Genomic DNA, 13,637 nt, shown 5'->3' with positions numbered 1-13,637 from the left:
ATCAGAGCATACAGTAATCTCCACCATCTAGCCAGCATCAGACATGGTGGCCAAACCAGGATGTAATCAGGCTCTGGAACTTTGAATACAAGTTGATCCCTTTTTAGCTGCTTGAGAACGGGATTCCTTCGCTAAAATCACGTTCAGCGGAATATCTGACAGAAATCTGCAGGGTTCGACCTCATTTAATGTTTTTTTTCTTCACACTCCATGTTATGTTTACCTGGCCATTGCTGTTTGGAGCGCCGGTGTGTCGATGAGAACCTCGGAGCTGCTGCTCTTTGCATCAGAAGAACCCTGATGAAAGAACGTTGATAGTTACTGGTGTGTTAAGCTAAGGGACAAAATGTCTGTTTTTTTCTCCTGTGGGTGAAATGATTGATCTCACCTGCAGAGTTCTCCTCAGGGAACCCCTGATGTGGATCACATTGCCGGCCTTCACTACCATCTTCGGCAGTTTGCTGAGGAACCGGTCTGTGGTCAGCTTCCTGCCTGTGAACAGATGACAAATAGACGACGAGCAATCCTCCGCCGTAGAGCGTAGCTGTGATGAGTCCAGAACAAACCTGCCACAAGGCCGAATGAATCTGTAGATTCCTGCCCACAAACTGCTTGTCCGTCACCAGGGTATGTGTCCCACGGCAGCCTGACCAGAAATTCCTCGTCTCGCCGGTCGTGAACCTGGACAAGGGATTTCCAGTGAAACCCCTGCGCGTTGGCACGTGGAGAAAATTTTTACAGACCTCACCTCAAAAGGCATGCCGTCTGGGAATCTCTGCTCAAGCTCCGATGGAAAGTAGCCATCCATTAGATCTTGCATGAACTCCTGTAAATATATCCCAAAAAGCAGATTTTAGTTACCAGCCATTCCGCTGAAGTGCAGGCTGTTTTGGGCCTAAAAGGCTAACCTGGGTACTGCGCTCCTGGTAGGAGCGGAACGGACCGTCGAACATGACGATGCCGTTCCCGTAGAGTTTCAGCTGAATCGGGTCTTTTTTGGCCAGCTTGGCTCCAGTTCCTGTCGCCTGCACGAACGACTCTCCTTCCCCTGCGAGGACGTTCAGCTCCCGGATCCTCTTCAGCACAAGGTCAAAGTTCATTTGGAAGCCCCTGTCAGCAGCCAGTCCTGGGCAGAAAGCGCAGTCGGTATGAGGGTGAAGGCAGTCCGCCGCAGCGGGAAGAGAGCAGAGAGGTGGCGAGACACGCTGGAAGCACCTGAGCTTGTAGTCTGCCAGCTCTCTGCTGAGTCGCTGGTTTCTCCGTCTCCCACCCACATCAGACCGTAGTCACTGAGGAAGTTCTGCAAGAGAAAGGACAGTGAGATTCAATCTGTGTTCTCACAAAGTAACATAAAGTTGTGAAATGTGAAAGAAAAATAAGATACACAGTGATCAAAGTTTGATAAAAATCTGTAAAAATGGCATTTTTGTGTGAAACCCTCCGGGGTGAAAACGTTGCAGAATAACTTTTAGCGGCAGACAACAGCAACTTTTTTAGGGTTACGTCTCTTCTAGCTTTGCACATCCAGGGTCTTAGTTTTTTTTTTTTTTTTCATTTTTCCCAAATGGCTCAAACTATTTAGCTTTTCAAACCCGTACTTTGACTAGGCCATTCCAGTCCTGCTGGAAGGGGAACCTCCACCTCAGTCTCAAGTCTAACAGGTTTTCTTCCAGGATTGCCCAACATTTAGCTCTATCCATATTTCTAGTAACTCTGACCAGCCTGACTGGGTCCCTGCTTAAGAAAAGCATGCCACCCCCCACGCTTCACTGTGGGTATGGCTTTCTTTCAACACCAGCTTTCTCCTTGCCACTCGTCCATGAAGGCACGATCTGTGGAGAGGATGACTAAGAGTTGTCCTGATCTCTGCAGCTCCTCCAGAGTTACCATGACCGATTCTAGATCTAAAGGCATGCGAACCTTTTCAGATTCTTATTTAGAAACATTTTGAAAACAATGTATTCATTTTCTTTGTCTTCCAAATTACGGGCATATTTGTGTTCTGTCACCTAAACTCCCAGTGAAAATACATGAAGTTTTGTGAAAAAGCTTAAGGAGTGTGACTACTTCGGCACGCTGTTGTTTCAGTAAATCCTACCTCCATTTCTTGGACTTTATTTTGCAGCAGTAGGCACCTTTTTTTAAGATCGTCTCTGCTACTCGGGCGTGGCCCACTCTCTGAATCTACACAAAGACAGGCAGCAGCCTCAGAATCACTGACCTCCAGAAAAAAAAAAACACGCCAAGCCGGACAGATTTGAGCCTTTTGTTCACAGATACCTGACTCTTCCCCAGACCTCAGCTGCTCCTCCAAACCAGAAATTTGTCTATCCTTCAGATAAATACATAAGAAACACATTGAAGATTTTGACCTGTTTGGTGGATGTCTGTAAGTTTTGCTGCTCATCTAAAGGAGGTGTGTGTTTTCCCACCTTCTGGTCCATTTCCTGCACTTGACTCCTCACTGTGTTCTCCAACATGGTTATTCGCTGCATCATGGCAGCCATGAGCTCAAAGTCAGTTGGGGCAGCACCTGGTTGTTTAAAATGCAAAAATCTCCTTAAATTAAAATTGTGCTTATTAGAATTTAGTAAATAGAGTTTATGTTCTTATTAAAACGAAGTAGACACCTTGTTTTGATGCCGCTCCAGACTTTGACGTGGAGGCGATGTTAGTAGCAGTTTGAGATTGAGGCGAGGGATTTAAAGAATCATCTGGACTCAGTGTTGCCCTTATTTCTGAGAAAAGGATTGAAGTCAAAGAAGTATTAAAAAAAAACAATCTTAAGGGTTTATGATGTGTAATAAGAACTTCATCAAATTATTCTCGTTTTACTGTAGATTATCCCCACACTGAGAAACTCTGAAACGTTTTGGTACTGCTAGAAATCTCTGTAAAGTAAATGGAATTGAAGCAGTTCTTTGATTAATAAATAACTTTTAAAGCTGATCGGAGTTTCTAGGAACTTTAAATTGATAGTACAGGAATTTTAGTTTCCCTGTAAAAACATATGTTGACACAGAGGCCTTTTCTCTTAGCTGCTCACCACCGGCCTAATGAGGCCCCATATTTATCCAGCCCCCAAGTAGGAGGCAACAATCTAATAAAGGCCTATAATGTAATGCTTTCTAATAATGCAATAACTTATTACACTAGATGGATTAAAAAGCCATTTTAAAATATTACAACAGTAGCAAATATTAGTATAATACAGAAAAAGGATGGCATTTCTTAGCTTTGCTTGTCAAAGGGGCCAACAGGTGATATATTTTTCAATTCATCCATAAACACCAAATTTAATTTAACAGGGATTCTTTTTTTTTATACTGCGTAACGAGTTCTATTATTGAGAACCAATTATGTTGTGATTACACCGCTATTAGATGACGACTTGTCAAAATGTCAAGGCTTTTTCCTATTTCCTTACGCCTAGCACACTTTCAGTAAACACCTCTATGCTGACGCCACATCAAAAAAGGCAACGAATTGCATCAAGTGCACGTGATAATGAAAAATCTGATTCTTTGATTGTTAAATATATATATATATTCAACAGCAGATCATCTTTGCATGTGGAAGTGTGCAACTTCAGAAATACATGCATATTTATAATGTTCCTTCAGGGACTCTTCCTCCACTTGCTCGTTCGGCTCTGCTGGTGGTCTGTGAGTGCAGCCTACCTTGCAGCAGGTTCCTCTTGAAAGGCACTTTTCTATTGACCCTGCAGGCCAAAAGCGACTCAGTATATGTCTACATGATCTGTTTTGTTTAATATTTTTCACACAGTTGCCGCAGTTCACATGGCTATCTTACCCCTGCTCATTCATCAGGGAGCCCTGCAGGGGAGAGCGCCTCGTTTTCCTCTCTCTCGGTGAGGGGGAGCTCATTTTGAAAGAAAGCCTTTGTCGTTTCTTCTTGTTCCGACGCGCTCAGAGGGGATCTCTCTGTTTTCTTTCGGTTTGTTTACACTCGGTTGTCCCTAGCAACCGAGATGGCGGCTCCCAGGCGGAAAGAAAACTAATCGGATGCCAGCAGCTAGAGGTCGCCCTTTCTCTGTTTTAAATCGATTGATTTACTCTTATTTTTAAAAATGATGTTAATATTTAGATTAACAGAAAAAAAAAACATTACGCTTTTATTTTTGTTTCTTTATTGTGAGATATTTGCATTACCTTGCATTGATTATGTAGTCTGATGCATGACGCGGTACAGAAACAATGCTTTGTTTCAATTGACACATTAAAGATATTTTGATTTAAGAAACGGTGCATGCATGGTCTATGAAATGTTAGGATTTCGTTCAAGCTTAGTTAAGAATTAATTTCAAATAATCTATTGCGTTTGGGTAAATTTGTAAACACTTTACTGGTGGTGTCTGATGGATATGCATACTTTTGCAACGCCTTGTGTTTTATAAATTGAAACTATTTTAAGTGCAGTCCTGGTTACCAACAATCACATTGATTAAAAGAAAAAAAAAAAAAAACAACAACAATATAACTGCAGAATAAAAAAGGTATTTCTCCACTATCGGGTCCTACGCCTTCCTGGGTATCACCACTAGTGGGCCCAGCCCAGCCGGTGCTACTGCTGCTGCGGCTGCCTCGGTCAGACGCGGACAGGATGAGGCCTGCCCCGGTAAATCCATCGTTTACCCGGGGCGGTTAGCGTGCTCCGGTGCCATGGCTGCACCCACCGCACGTTTCGACGACGGCCGGCAGAACTTGGGAGATCTGACCCCGGGTCAGGTGCCTCAGCCGGGCCGAGCGGGGGTCAGCCCCGCCGCCGGGGAAGCGGCGGCTCGCCTCCCCCGGGATCACGGAGATCCTCCGGGGCAGGCTGACAGGGACGGTTCCCCGGGGGAATCCGGCGGGTGCAGGTCCACGGAGGAACCGGTTAATGTCGGGGATGAGAAGTCGGCGGCGCGTTTCGGGAACGCGAAGGCCGAGCCGGAGAGGATCGGTTCAGTGAGCGTGTTGACAGAGGAGACGCTGCTGGAGAAAGACGAGTGAGTGTCTGTGTTGGGCCTGTCTGCTGCAGGCTCCATGTTTTTCACCCCATGGGTGTTTAAAACACACACAAAGACACGTTGTCTCATTCTGAGTGTTTATGTCAGAGAATAATGTTGGATGGGGTGAGATCCCAGAGATCTCCTCTTCATCAGGTTCTGAACATCGTCGTTTATCCACACTCAACGCGTTGCAGGAGTATGCATACCCATCAAACACCACCAGTAATCTGTTTACAGATTTACCCAAAGGCATTAGAAATCTTAGTTTGGCCACAAACTATACAGGAGACACAGTGAACAGGTGCTCTGGTCAGAGGAGACCACAATGGAAAAACTAACACTGCACACCATCACCCTAGGGATGGAAGATAATACAATAGACTTAGACTTAGACAACTTTATTGTCATTTTGTATCCACAAAGTGTGAACAGAACGAAATTTTGTTTGCATACAGCTTGAAAGATCACTATAAATTGCAGTAGATTTCAGGATATAACAATATATCGATTGATAGACGTGTGGTTCAATAGAAAAAAGAAAAAAGGGTCAATAAAAGTTCAATAGATGAACAGTTTTCCTTCCTTTTGCATTCTAGTCTATCATGTAGGGTAATACTACAGTCATTACATCCTCTCAACCAATCACAAACAAAGACCTAGGAGCTCAGTGAGCACATGTTGTTTTTTTTTCTTTTTTAAGACTTACAGTGTTAGTAAAAAGCTGGTTGAATTCAGTGTTCTTTGTACAGCATAAAATGGCCAGGGCTGCACCTAAAATATATGTTTTAAATTTGATCAGTATGATTTCTAGTTTATCGATATGCTTCTTTCCTATATCGTCCAGCCCCACATCACCCTGATCACGCCATCCTCATTGGGAAACATGGTGGTGGCAGCATCAGGATGTGGGGATGCTTTTCTCCAGCGAGGACAGGGAAGCTGGTAGAAGATGTTTAGAAGATGGATGGAGCTAAAAACAGTAGAGCATGGAAAGCCGCAAGCGACTTCAGATTTACCTCCTAGCAGGATAACAAGTATTTTCAGATTGTCATATGTTAGAAATGGACAGTCGCTAGATGTGCAGAGCTGGTAGAGACATACCTGAAAAGACCAAAAAATCAGGCAAACTATGAATAGTTTTGTAGGAAACATATCTCGGGAAATGTTTAGAAGCAATTTATTATTATTATTATTATTATTATGTCCGAGCTAAACTTCCAACACGTCCTACATTTCCCAGAAGCAACCCGCGAGTTGCTGCTCCATACCTCGGTGACATCACGGCAAAAAGAATTGCTCTGAAATCCTGGAGCAGCTGTTAGCAGAGCACGAGGTCTGCCGGCCCGTGTCATCATCCATCCCTCTTTCCCCCCGCAGAATCTGGAAAGCTCTGGCCTCTAACTACGGCCAGGTGATGCCGGTGGACTGGAAACGGAGTCGGACGCGCTCCCTCTACATCTCCACGTTCAACCTTGAGGAGAGACCCGTGAGCGACCTCCACCGCCTGCTGTTCCTGCCCCACTTTTCCCCTACCCCTCATCCTCCCACCAAATCCCTCCTCTGTTTATCTCACAAAGCTCAAATTCCCCTTGTGCCTGATTAAATCCCCCCTCCCCCCTTTCCCCCCCCCTCCTCTTCTGTCTCCGGACAGAGCGAGACGGATGACGCGGCGGAGCTGTCCGACGAGGACGAGCTGAGGGAGCAGCTGGACATGCACTCCATCATCGTCTCCTGTCTGGAGCAGGAGCCCCTTGTCACGGCGGAGCAGGTATGAAATGAATCGTCCTGCTTTGATTCGGACATGCCGTCTCCTGATGCGTTTTCTTCCTCAGGTCATCGAGGAGATTGAAGAAATGATGCAGGACTCGCCTGATGCGGAGGCGGAGCGTAATCCCTCCCAGTCGGACCTGTCCATGCTCTCTGTGGACATCCAGCGGACCAGCCCGGGCTTCGAGGACAGTGAGTGGCAGCCGCAGCGAGCGACGGTGGGTTCCCTCTCTGCGGCGTTCTCTCAGCGCGTGTTTGTTGTCGTCGCTCCAGGACTGAGATCCCTGAGCGCCGCGGAGCTGCTGGAGCGTCTGACGGAGACGGAGGCGAACATCAGGAGGTTTTCCGAGGAGCTGGTGCAGCAGCTGGCCGTCCGAGACGAGCTGGACTTCGAGAAGGAGGTGAAGAACAGTTTCATCTCGGCGCTCATCGACGTGCAGAACCGGCAGAAGGAGCACAGGGAGTCGCTGAGGAGGAAGAAGAAGCTCAAAGGCGCTGGCGCTGGAGCTGGACCGGCTCAGGTTCTCCCAGAGAGAACGGCAGGATCAGTAAATAATCTTAAAGAATCATTCTAGCAGTGCTTTGCTCTTCTGTTGGGGGATCTGACTTTCCTGTATTTCCTGGATCACTTTGTTTAATGCTCTGAGACGCGTAATTTTCACTCAACTTTTTCTGCTTCACTTTTCTTCCTTCCTCTTTAGCGCTTCAGCATGGATGGCCTCTCTTCTGTTATTCAAAACAGCTTCCGGCAAACATTTGGCAGTGGCTGCAGCGAACGACAGGTTCTACTCCTCATATTAGCCACAAACTTTACCTTTTCTGTGCCTTTCCTTTCTTTTTTTTTGCTCTGGAAAATGAAACCTTTTCCAGCATCGCAGGTTCTTTGCTTAGCAATTCGTTTTGAAACCTTTCTGTGTCCTTGCTCTCCTGCGGTTCACAGTATTTGACCACAGTCATTCCCTACGAGAAAAAGGGACTACCTCCGTCGGTCGAAGACCTCCAGATCCTGACCAAGAGTGAGCCTTCTCATCTCGGCTTTGATGTTTGGCTTCTTTAGACTGAATCGGCTCTAATGTGTGGATTTATTCCAGTTCTGCAAGCTATGAGAGACGACAGCGACAGGGTTCCTGGTCTCTTGACAGACTACATTCTCAACGGTGAGCTTTTCTCTCCTCGGTTTCTACCCTGTGGCCATCACTGACAACATTGTGCTGCTTCATTTTGTCTTTGATGTTCACTTGTTATTGTGCTAAATGTATTTACTTAGTTCCACAGTTGTTGTTTTTTACCTCACGTGAATTTTTTGTTTGCTCTATATAATAGCGTCACTATTTTCCTGTAATTTAGAGGTGAATCTTAGGAACTTAAGCCCCGCTTGGCCCCGTCTTGTTCTGTTTTACTCTGCGCTGTTTGCGTTTCAACCAGCCTAGGAATCCCTGGTAGAGGAGTCTCCCAGGTAGCCTCGTGAGACCATCCTGATCTCGCAAGCTTTCAAGGTTTCACTCGCAGATCAGTCTGGCTACTTTCCGTTAAAGAAAATTTGGAGCAGTTCACCAAACGAACGTCCAATCAGCGTTGGCTTTGAGGCGGGTTGAGGTGTGACGCAACGAGAAGCGCGTCAGTTCAGTCTAAAGAACATGGCGGCTTCAGCCGATGAAACTAGCGTTAGCTTGGTTATCGAGCAAGTTTTATCGGAATTACAGAGTATTTCTTTGCTGAGCTAATGAGCCTTTACTTGCAGCAGCAAGAGTAGCTTGGCTTGTGGTTGTGTTTTCGTCGTCGCTTTCGACGAAGCATGTTGACGAGTACGTCATATGCTTGACGTACTTAGACAGATGTTGATCTGATTGGTTTATTGGCCCGTCTATCACCAACATAGGCCAATGAGCTAACCAGTATTTTCGCCCCTTCCCAAGATTACTTCAACGGAAGGTTTCCAGATGGATATGCGGAGCAAATCCATCTGGCGGAGTCAGGTAATCTCCCAGTGGGGGTGGCTTTAATCCCCCCCCCCCCCGTCCCACATCTAGTTTGCATCATTAACACTTTCACACAAATCTGTGAGAAACGGTAAAGAATAAAAAGAAAAAATGATCTGAATAAATAAAAACACAAAACAAAAAGTACAAATAATGTTTGTAAAATTGTATTTGTGAGATGGTCCTTGAATTTTTTTTAAGGACAAAATAATCCACCGGCATAAATATCTGGATCAAACATCAGCCTAAACTAATAGAATAAGGCACAGGAGCGGAGAGGGGAGACGAGATGGATCAGCTCCAAAGTTTGACTCACAGAGTTAAAATGTAGTGCTTTATGAAAATGTTTGTGCCTTGGCAATGTTAGGAGCGACATGAATATTGTTTCTGACCTTGGTGAAATGATCTTTGTAGGATGGAAATTAGATTCTTAAGGTGAATGGTCTTTGGTCAAAGGAAGGGGCAGCCCTCCCTCAGCGGGCTCTCGGCCAATCACTGGAAAGCTGTGTTCACCTCAAAACTCCACTCGATTCCTCTCGGTTTGACCCTACTTCTGAGCAGGGCCGGAGAAAGTGGACTGGACCTGAAAAGTGTTGCCGAAATGCTCGCAAAGCAGGCGGAGCCGAGTGGCGCGTGGCTTTAGAAACTACTTTCTGTACTTACTTACTAGGAGAGAGGCACCCGGTATTGTTTTTGGAAAAGTGGCTGCTAAGTTCTGGAACTTAATCAGTAAATTTGTTAATATCTGAGCTCCAAAAAAAGCAAGTCCAATTATAGGAAAGTAAACCTTTGAACGTTCTAAGAAAGAACGGACTGTGACTTTTGTGCAGTTTTGTTACGCTTCAGTTTTATCCATTGGACATAAATATAGATGCTGTACCTTACAAAAGGATGCATGGGTTTTTGAGAGTTCAAAGAACAAAAAATATGAAAAGTGTGTTTTTTCATATTTTGCCCTGCTGAGTCAATACTTAGCGGAACCAAATTTCAACTGCATCTACAGCTGCTACCCTTTTAGAGTTTTTCACATTTAGAGTTTTTTTCCTCCATTTGTCTGGTCAGCCATGTTGGGCGGTGACTGTCTCCGAGAATCAATTTTATTATCTTGCAATTGATCCTCAAGTGGACTCTTGAATTTGACTGGTTAAACCGTCCCATTGCTGCAGTGTCATACTTTGTCATCACTTTAGATGGGCACTGTATGCATCTTTTGAAATGACATGGTGTTTCAGGAGGATGTCAGAGTGAGAACCAAGTTACCAAAGCTGCAGACCTGTCTGCAGACCATGTGACGCAAATCATCCTTTGAAGTATACGAGACAGCTTCTAGTATTCAAACTGCTGAATAGGCGGCAGCTTCCATAATTTTATAACGGCCAGAGTTTAGTGCAACCGGAAAACTTTCTAGGTCTGCCAACAGGGCTCCTGCCAGACAGGTAACCAACATGATCGCCACATGAATGCAGTACAAAGGTTCTTTGTAAAGAGAGGAGAAGTTTGCAGAAAGGGAACCAACAACCCCTGACTCCAAGTGGAGTTATTTTATTAGATTTTAGATATCCAGCTTTAGTCCTGAAGGCCCGGTGCAGGTTTTAGATGTGTCCATGCTCCGGCACAGTTGATTCATGTCACCCAGCTCTGCAGAGGCCTGCTGGTGAACCACTGATTGGGTTCATGTGTGCTGAAGGATGTAAAACAAGCAGCACAGCGGCCCCTTGTGGACAGACCTGAAATATCACCGGATCAGATGGGTCTTCCTCTGTGACAGACTGCTGGGATGTTTCCATCCAGCCTCTATATGACTCTGACAGGGAGAAGCCAAAAGACTCAAAAGTCATAGTTAATGGTCACAGGGTCTAAATGGTGAGTTCAACTGAAACCCTTTAATAATCCCATCATTACAGCCAGACAGGGCATCATGGTAATTTGATGTTATATAGGGAGATCAAACAGAGTACACCTGTCTCTTTGTGTTTGCGTGATTGTGTGTCCTTCACTAAATCTCCTTTTGTTAGCTGCTCTGTTTACACTGCCTGTTCCGACAAGCCTACATTCTCATGATCTGCTCCTGTTTCTCCTGCTTTTATCACACTCCGTACGTATGTTTGGATGTTTTTTACTAAATCCTTCTATGGCTCAATCTTAATACAAACAAATATTCAAAAATAAAAAAATTTTGTAATTCTACACAATCAGAAATATCCTGTAATTCTGGATGCAGGCGGTCTGCTACTGTCAACAGTTCACAGAGAGCCACAGCCCCTCTGAATGCTGTTTTCATATAAAATCAGTTCACATTATCACAAATACATGCTTAGAGTTAACTGCTTAATGTCACAGACATGTGACTGGATGAACAACAATAAATGGATAGTTAACATCATCCAGGGCTCCTGTGTTTTCTGGAAAAGTACCGAAATTGATTGGAAATATTTCCCGATCCATCCATTTAAATCTTCTTGCAATTTGTGGGTTCAATTTCAGCTTCCTTTTGTCACATGTCAGTGTGCTCCTGGGCAGGGTAGTTAAACCCAGGTTGCCTCCCATTCAGTGATTGGCTGTAGTGTAAAGTGCTCCATAAGTTCAGTCTGTCTACCGTTTAAAAACCTGACTGCTGTAGAACTATCTGCCATAGTTTTGTAATTCTTTAATTTAAGTTTTTTTTTTAAACTAGGGGAAATGGACTGACAACTGTGGGAATTTGAGTTTATAAAATGTAGGAATTGTAACATGAAAACGGCGTAGGAAGCCTGATCTTTAAAACGGCTTCTAAGTTCATCATCATGCTGCCCTTATAGATTTTCCGCAGAATCCTCAACTTGTAATCATTAAAGTGCTGCACAGCATTCAACCACATTGGGTCAAAATAAATTAATAAATCTGAAAACACAAAAGAATATGAGCTTCTGTCTTCTGAGTTCTCTTTTCATTGTTTTTTTGTTTTGTCTTTCTCCACTTCTTATGTTCTCCTCTGCACTTCCTTACACCCTCTAGCTCTGGTGTGAGCGATGGACTGCGAGGTTTGTGGCCCATTCCTGTGTGACATTGTTGTTGTCTTGTCTCTCACAAAGCGCCCCCTCTCTTCCAAGAATATAGTTCAGTCTGATCTAAAAAAAAAATAAATAAAAAAAATCAGAGCAGTCCCCTGTTGTTCCCTGCTCCTTACACTTTAGTCCTGGCGGTATAATTAAGAGTGAGTCCCTCTCTAATCTAACAAGCATCTTGAAGTAGGTTAGGAAAGATTGTGTTTTTGTTGATGTTCAAAAAGCAGATGTTTAGATATTTACTTTTCCCCCTCAAACATTTCCCCTGATCACTTTCTATTGAGATTTTTTTTTAATAGCCACGTTCCTCTCTCTCTTTCAGTGTTTTGTCCGACATAGATGGAGGCTGAGGATCTGCAGACAGTTCAAGTTAGAAAGAAGAGGACTTCTGAAGCACACTTAATTTATTCCTGACATTTTTTTTTACCTCCGTGTGTATTCTTTGATCCATCTTTAATTTATTTGTGTTTAAGTTGATGATTTAAGAACATAGTGGATTCTTGCAAAATGTCACCTTTGTTGTCACCAAAAAAAGGTGCTTCTTCCTTTTTTAAAGAATTTCATCTGATGTTGGATGCTTTTATTAGGGGCAAAGCTGCAAAGCGAAGGGCTTAGTGTTTACGAAGCATCAGCTGATCTGAGCCAAGAAGCAAATGCACCTGCGTTGGAGTTTTTGTAAAAAAGCGCAAAACATTTTGTAGGCGTAAACGGATGAGCCAACATCATTATCCCTGCATTATTACTTGAACAGCGGCACAATAAATGGATCAGGGAAGCTGAGTAAACAGCAAAAATGTCAATATTATAAAAACAAATCTACATCCAGTCTGTGTCATCATGATGTCAACGATCTGCTCTCATCAGTACTGCACCTCCAACACTATTTTTATACTGTAATGCAGCATATTGAGCTGATGCAGACTGGAGTGAGAAAAGGAATCAATCTATCTATGCATTGGAGTAAAAACGGACTCTGACCCAAGCACTGTCTGCGATTCGGAGATGCCGACTGGCGCCCCGAATCAGAGCGCACAGGGTGGCGTGCACCTCGACTCTCACTGTGTTCCTACCAGCTGCCTTTGCCTGAACTTTTCTACATCATGGAGAGCTTATTTTCAGTGAATAATGAATGTCATGTCGATACACTACCTACAGAGGCCGTGTTGCTATTTATTTCTTTATGTAAATATTGTACTTGAATGATAGAAATCTTCTTATGTTTGCTTCATTTTACTACTGAGTATTGAATATTAAAGATAGTGATGAGGAAACGTGCTGAGTCAGCATCTTTGTTTCAGAGGAAATCCAAATGGAGAGCAAAACTTTCTGATTTTAGCTGCACAGTGTCCTCCGCAGTTATTAAAGCCCCTGGTAAAGACGAGTAGAAACCTTAAGACAGTCCATCTTTTAGTGCAGAAACATGATCATTCCCCCACACCATTAAAAAACATGACAGCTCATGTTAGGAAATGCCTGTTTTTAATAAAATTCCCTAACATTTCACAAGGTTGGAGCATGCCGAGGGAGCAGTCTTTGGCTAGGTCTCTTTGCACTATCTCTCTGGGTTAGTCCTGTCCCATCTCACGCCGTCTTCCTCTTCAGCTCACTTCACTGGTTTCCTGCAAGATTTAGGTCTGAGGACTGGGATGCTGGCGGATGGAGAATGAGTTTTCATCTGGTGAACCCCTTTTATGCAAAGTTCATGATGCCATGTACTCTAAGAAAGGGACCAAAGCACAAAGTTCCAGTTAAAATCTCAGTAGAATTAAGCAATTCCCACATGTTTTCATTTGTGACGGTGGGACAGAAAAGGTCTTTTAACTAGCGTACCTCCAA

At 44.1% G+C, this 13,637-nt stretch overlaps 2 protein-coding genes across 5 annotated transcripts; one reads left to right on the top strand and one right to left on the bottom strand.

Annotated features, from left to right (window-relative positions):
• Positions 1 to 223: 223 nt before the first annotated feature.
• Positions 224 to 4,074, bottom strand: ubxn11 (UBX domain protein 11; the record flags this gene model as incomplete). The annotated part of the gene is given in 12 exon segments (XM_036131350.1): positions 224 to 297; positions 389 to 492; positions 567 to 681; positions 749 to 826; positions 909 to 1,126; positions 1,216 to 1,300; positions 2,099 to 2,184; positions 2,281 to 2,332; positions 2,433 to 2,533; positions 2,631 to 2,738; positions 3,681 to 3,721; positions 3,814 to 4,074. Coding segments are annotated over 12 exon segments (1,136 nt in total), but the record flags the coding sequence as incomplete, so codon positions are not given.
• A 469-nt stretch (positions 4,075 to 4,543) lies between these two features.
• Positions 4,544 to 13,099, top strand: LOC105917531 (fasciculation and elongation protein zeta-2). Of its 4 annotated transcripts, XM_012852370.3 has the most exons (10): positions 4,545 to 5,008; positions 6,389 to 6,497; positions 6,663 to 6,779; positions 6,844 to 6,970; positions 7,052 to 7,326; positions 7,480 to 7,560; positions 7,719 to 7,794; positions 7,870 to 7,935; positions 11,752 to 11,777; positions 12,124 to 13,099. In XM_012852370.3, exons 1-9 carry the CDS (start codon positions 4,683 to 4,685, stop codon positions 11,760 to 11,762), a joined length of 1,188 nt encoding a protein of 395 aa, XP_012707824.2. In that variant the 5' UTR covers positions 4,545 to 4,682; the 3' UTR covers positions 11,763 to 11,777; positions 12,124 to 13,099. The 4 variants fall into 4 exon arrangements, 3 of the variants coding, with proteins under 3 accessions (XP_012707824.2, XP_012707825.3, XP_012707823.2); XM_012852369.3 differs by lacking the exon at positions 11,752 to 11,777 and having other exon boundaries at positions 4,546 to 5,008; positions 12,124 to 13,097; XM_012852371.3 differs by lacking the exons at positions 7,480 to 7,560; positions 11,752 to 11,777 and having other exon boundaries at positions 12,124 to 13,098.
• The last annotated feature ends 538 nt before the right edge of the window (positions 13,100 to 13,637 follow it).

This window comes from Fundulus heteroclitus, chromosome 3 (genome assembly GCF_011125445.2).
Source record: "Fundulus heteroclitus isolate FHET01 chromosome 3, MU-UCD_Fhet_4.1, whole genome shotgun sequence".
In the NCBI taxonomy this organism is placed as follows: Eukaryota; Metazoa; Chordata; class Actinopteri; order Cyprinodontiformes; family Fundulidae; genus Fundulus; species Fundulus heteroclitus.
This window is presented reverse-complemented; position numbering and strand designations above follow the sequence as displayed.

Excerpts from the sequence above, each read along its gene's own strand:
- LOC105917531 (XM_012852369.3), top strand. The coding sequence starts at position 4,683 with ATGGCTGCACCCACCGCACGTTTCGACGACGGCCGGCAGAACTTGGGA. Across the intron at positions 7,561-7,718 it reads GTGGCTGCAGCGAACGACAG|TATTTGACCACAGTCATTCC; the intron begins GTTCTACTCCTC and ends TGCGGTTCACAG. Across the intron at positions 7,795-7,869 it reads CCTCCAGATCCTGACCAAGA|TTCTGCAAGCTATGAGAGAC; the intron begins GTGAGCCTTCTC and ends GATTTATTCCAG.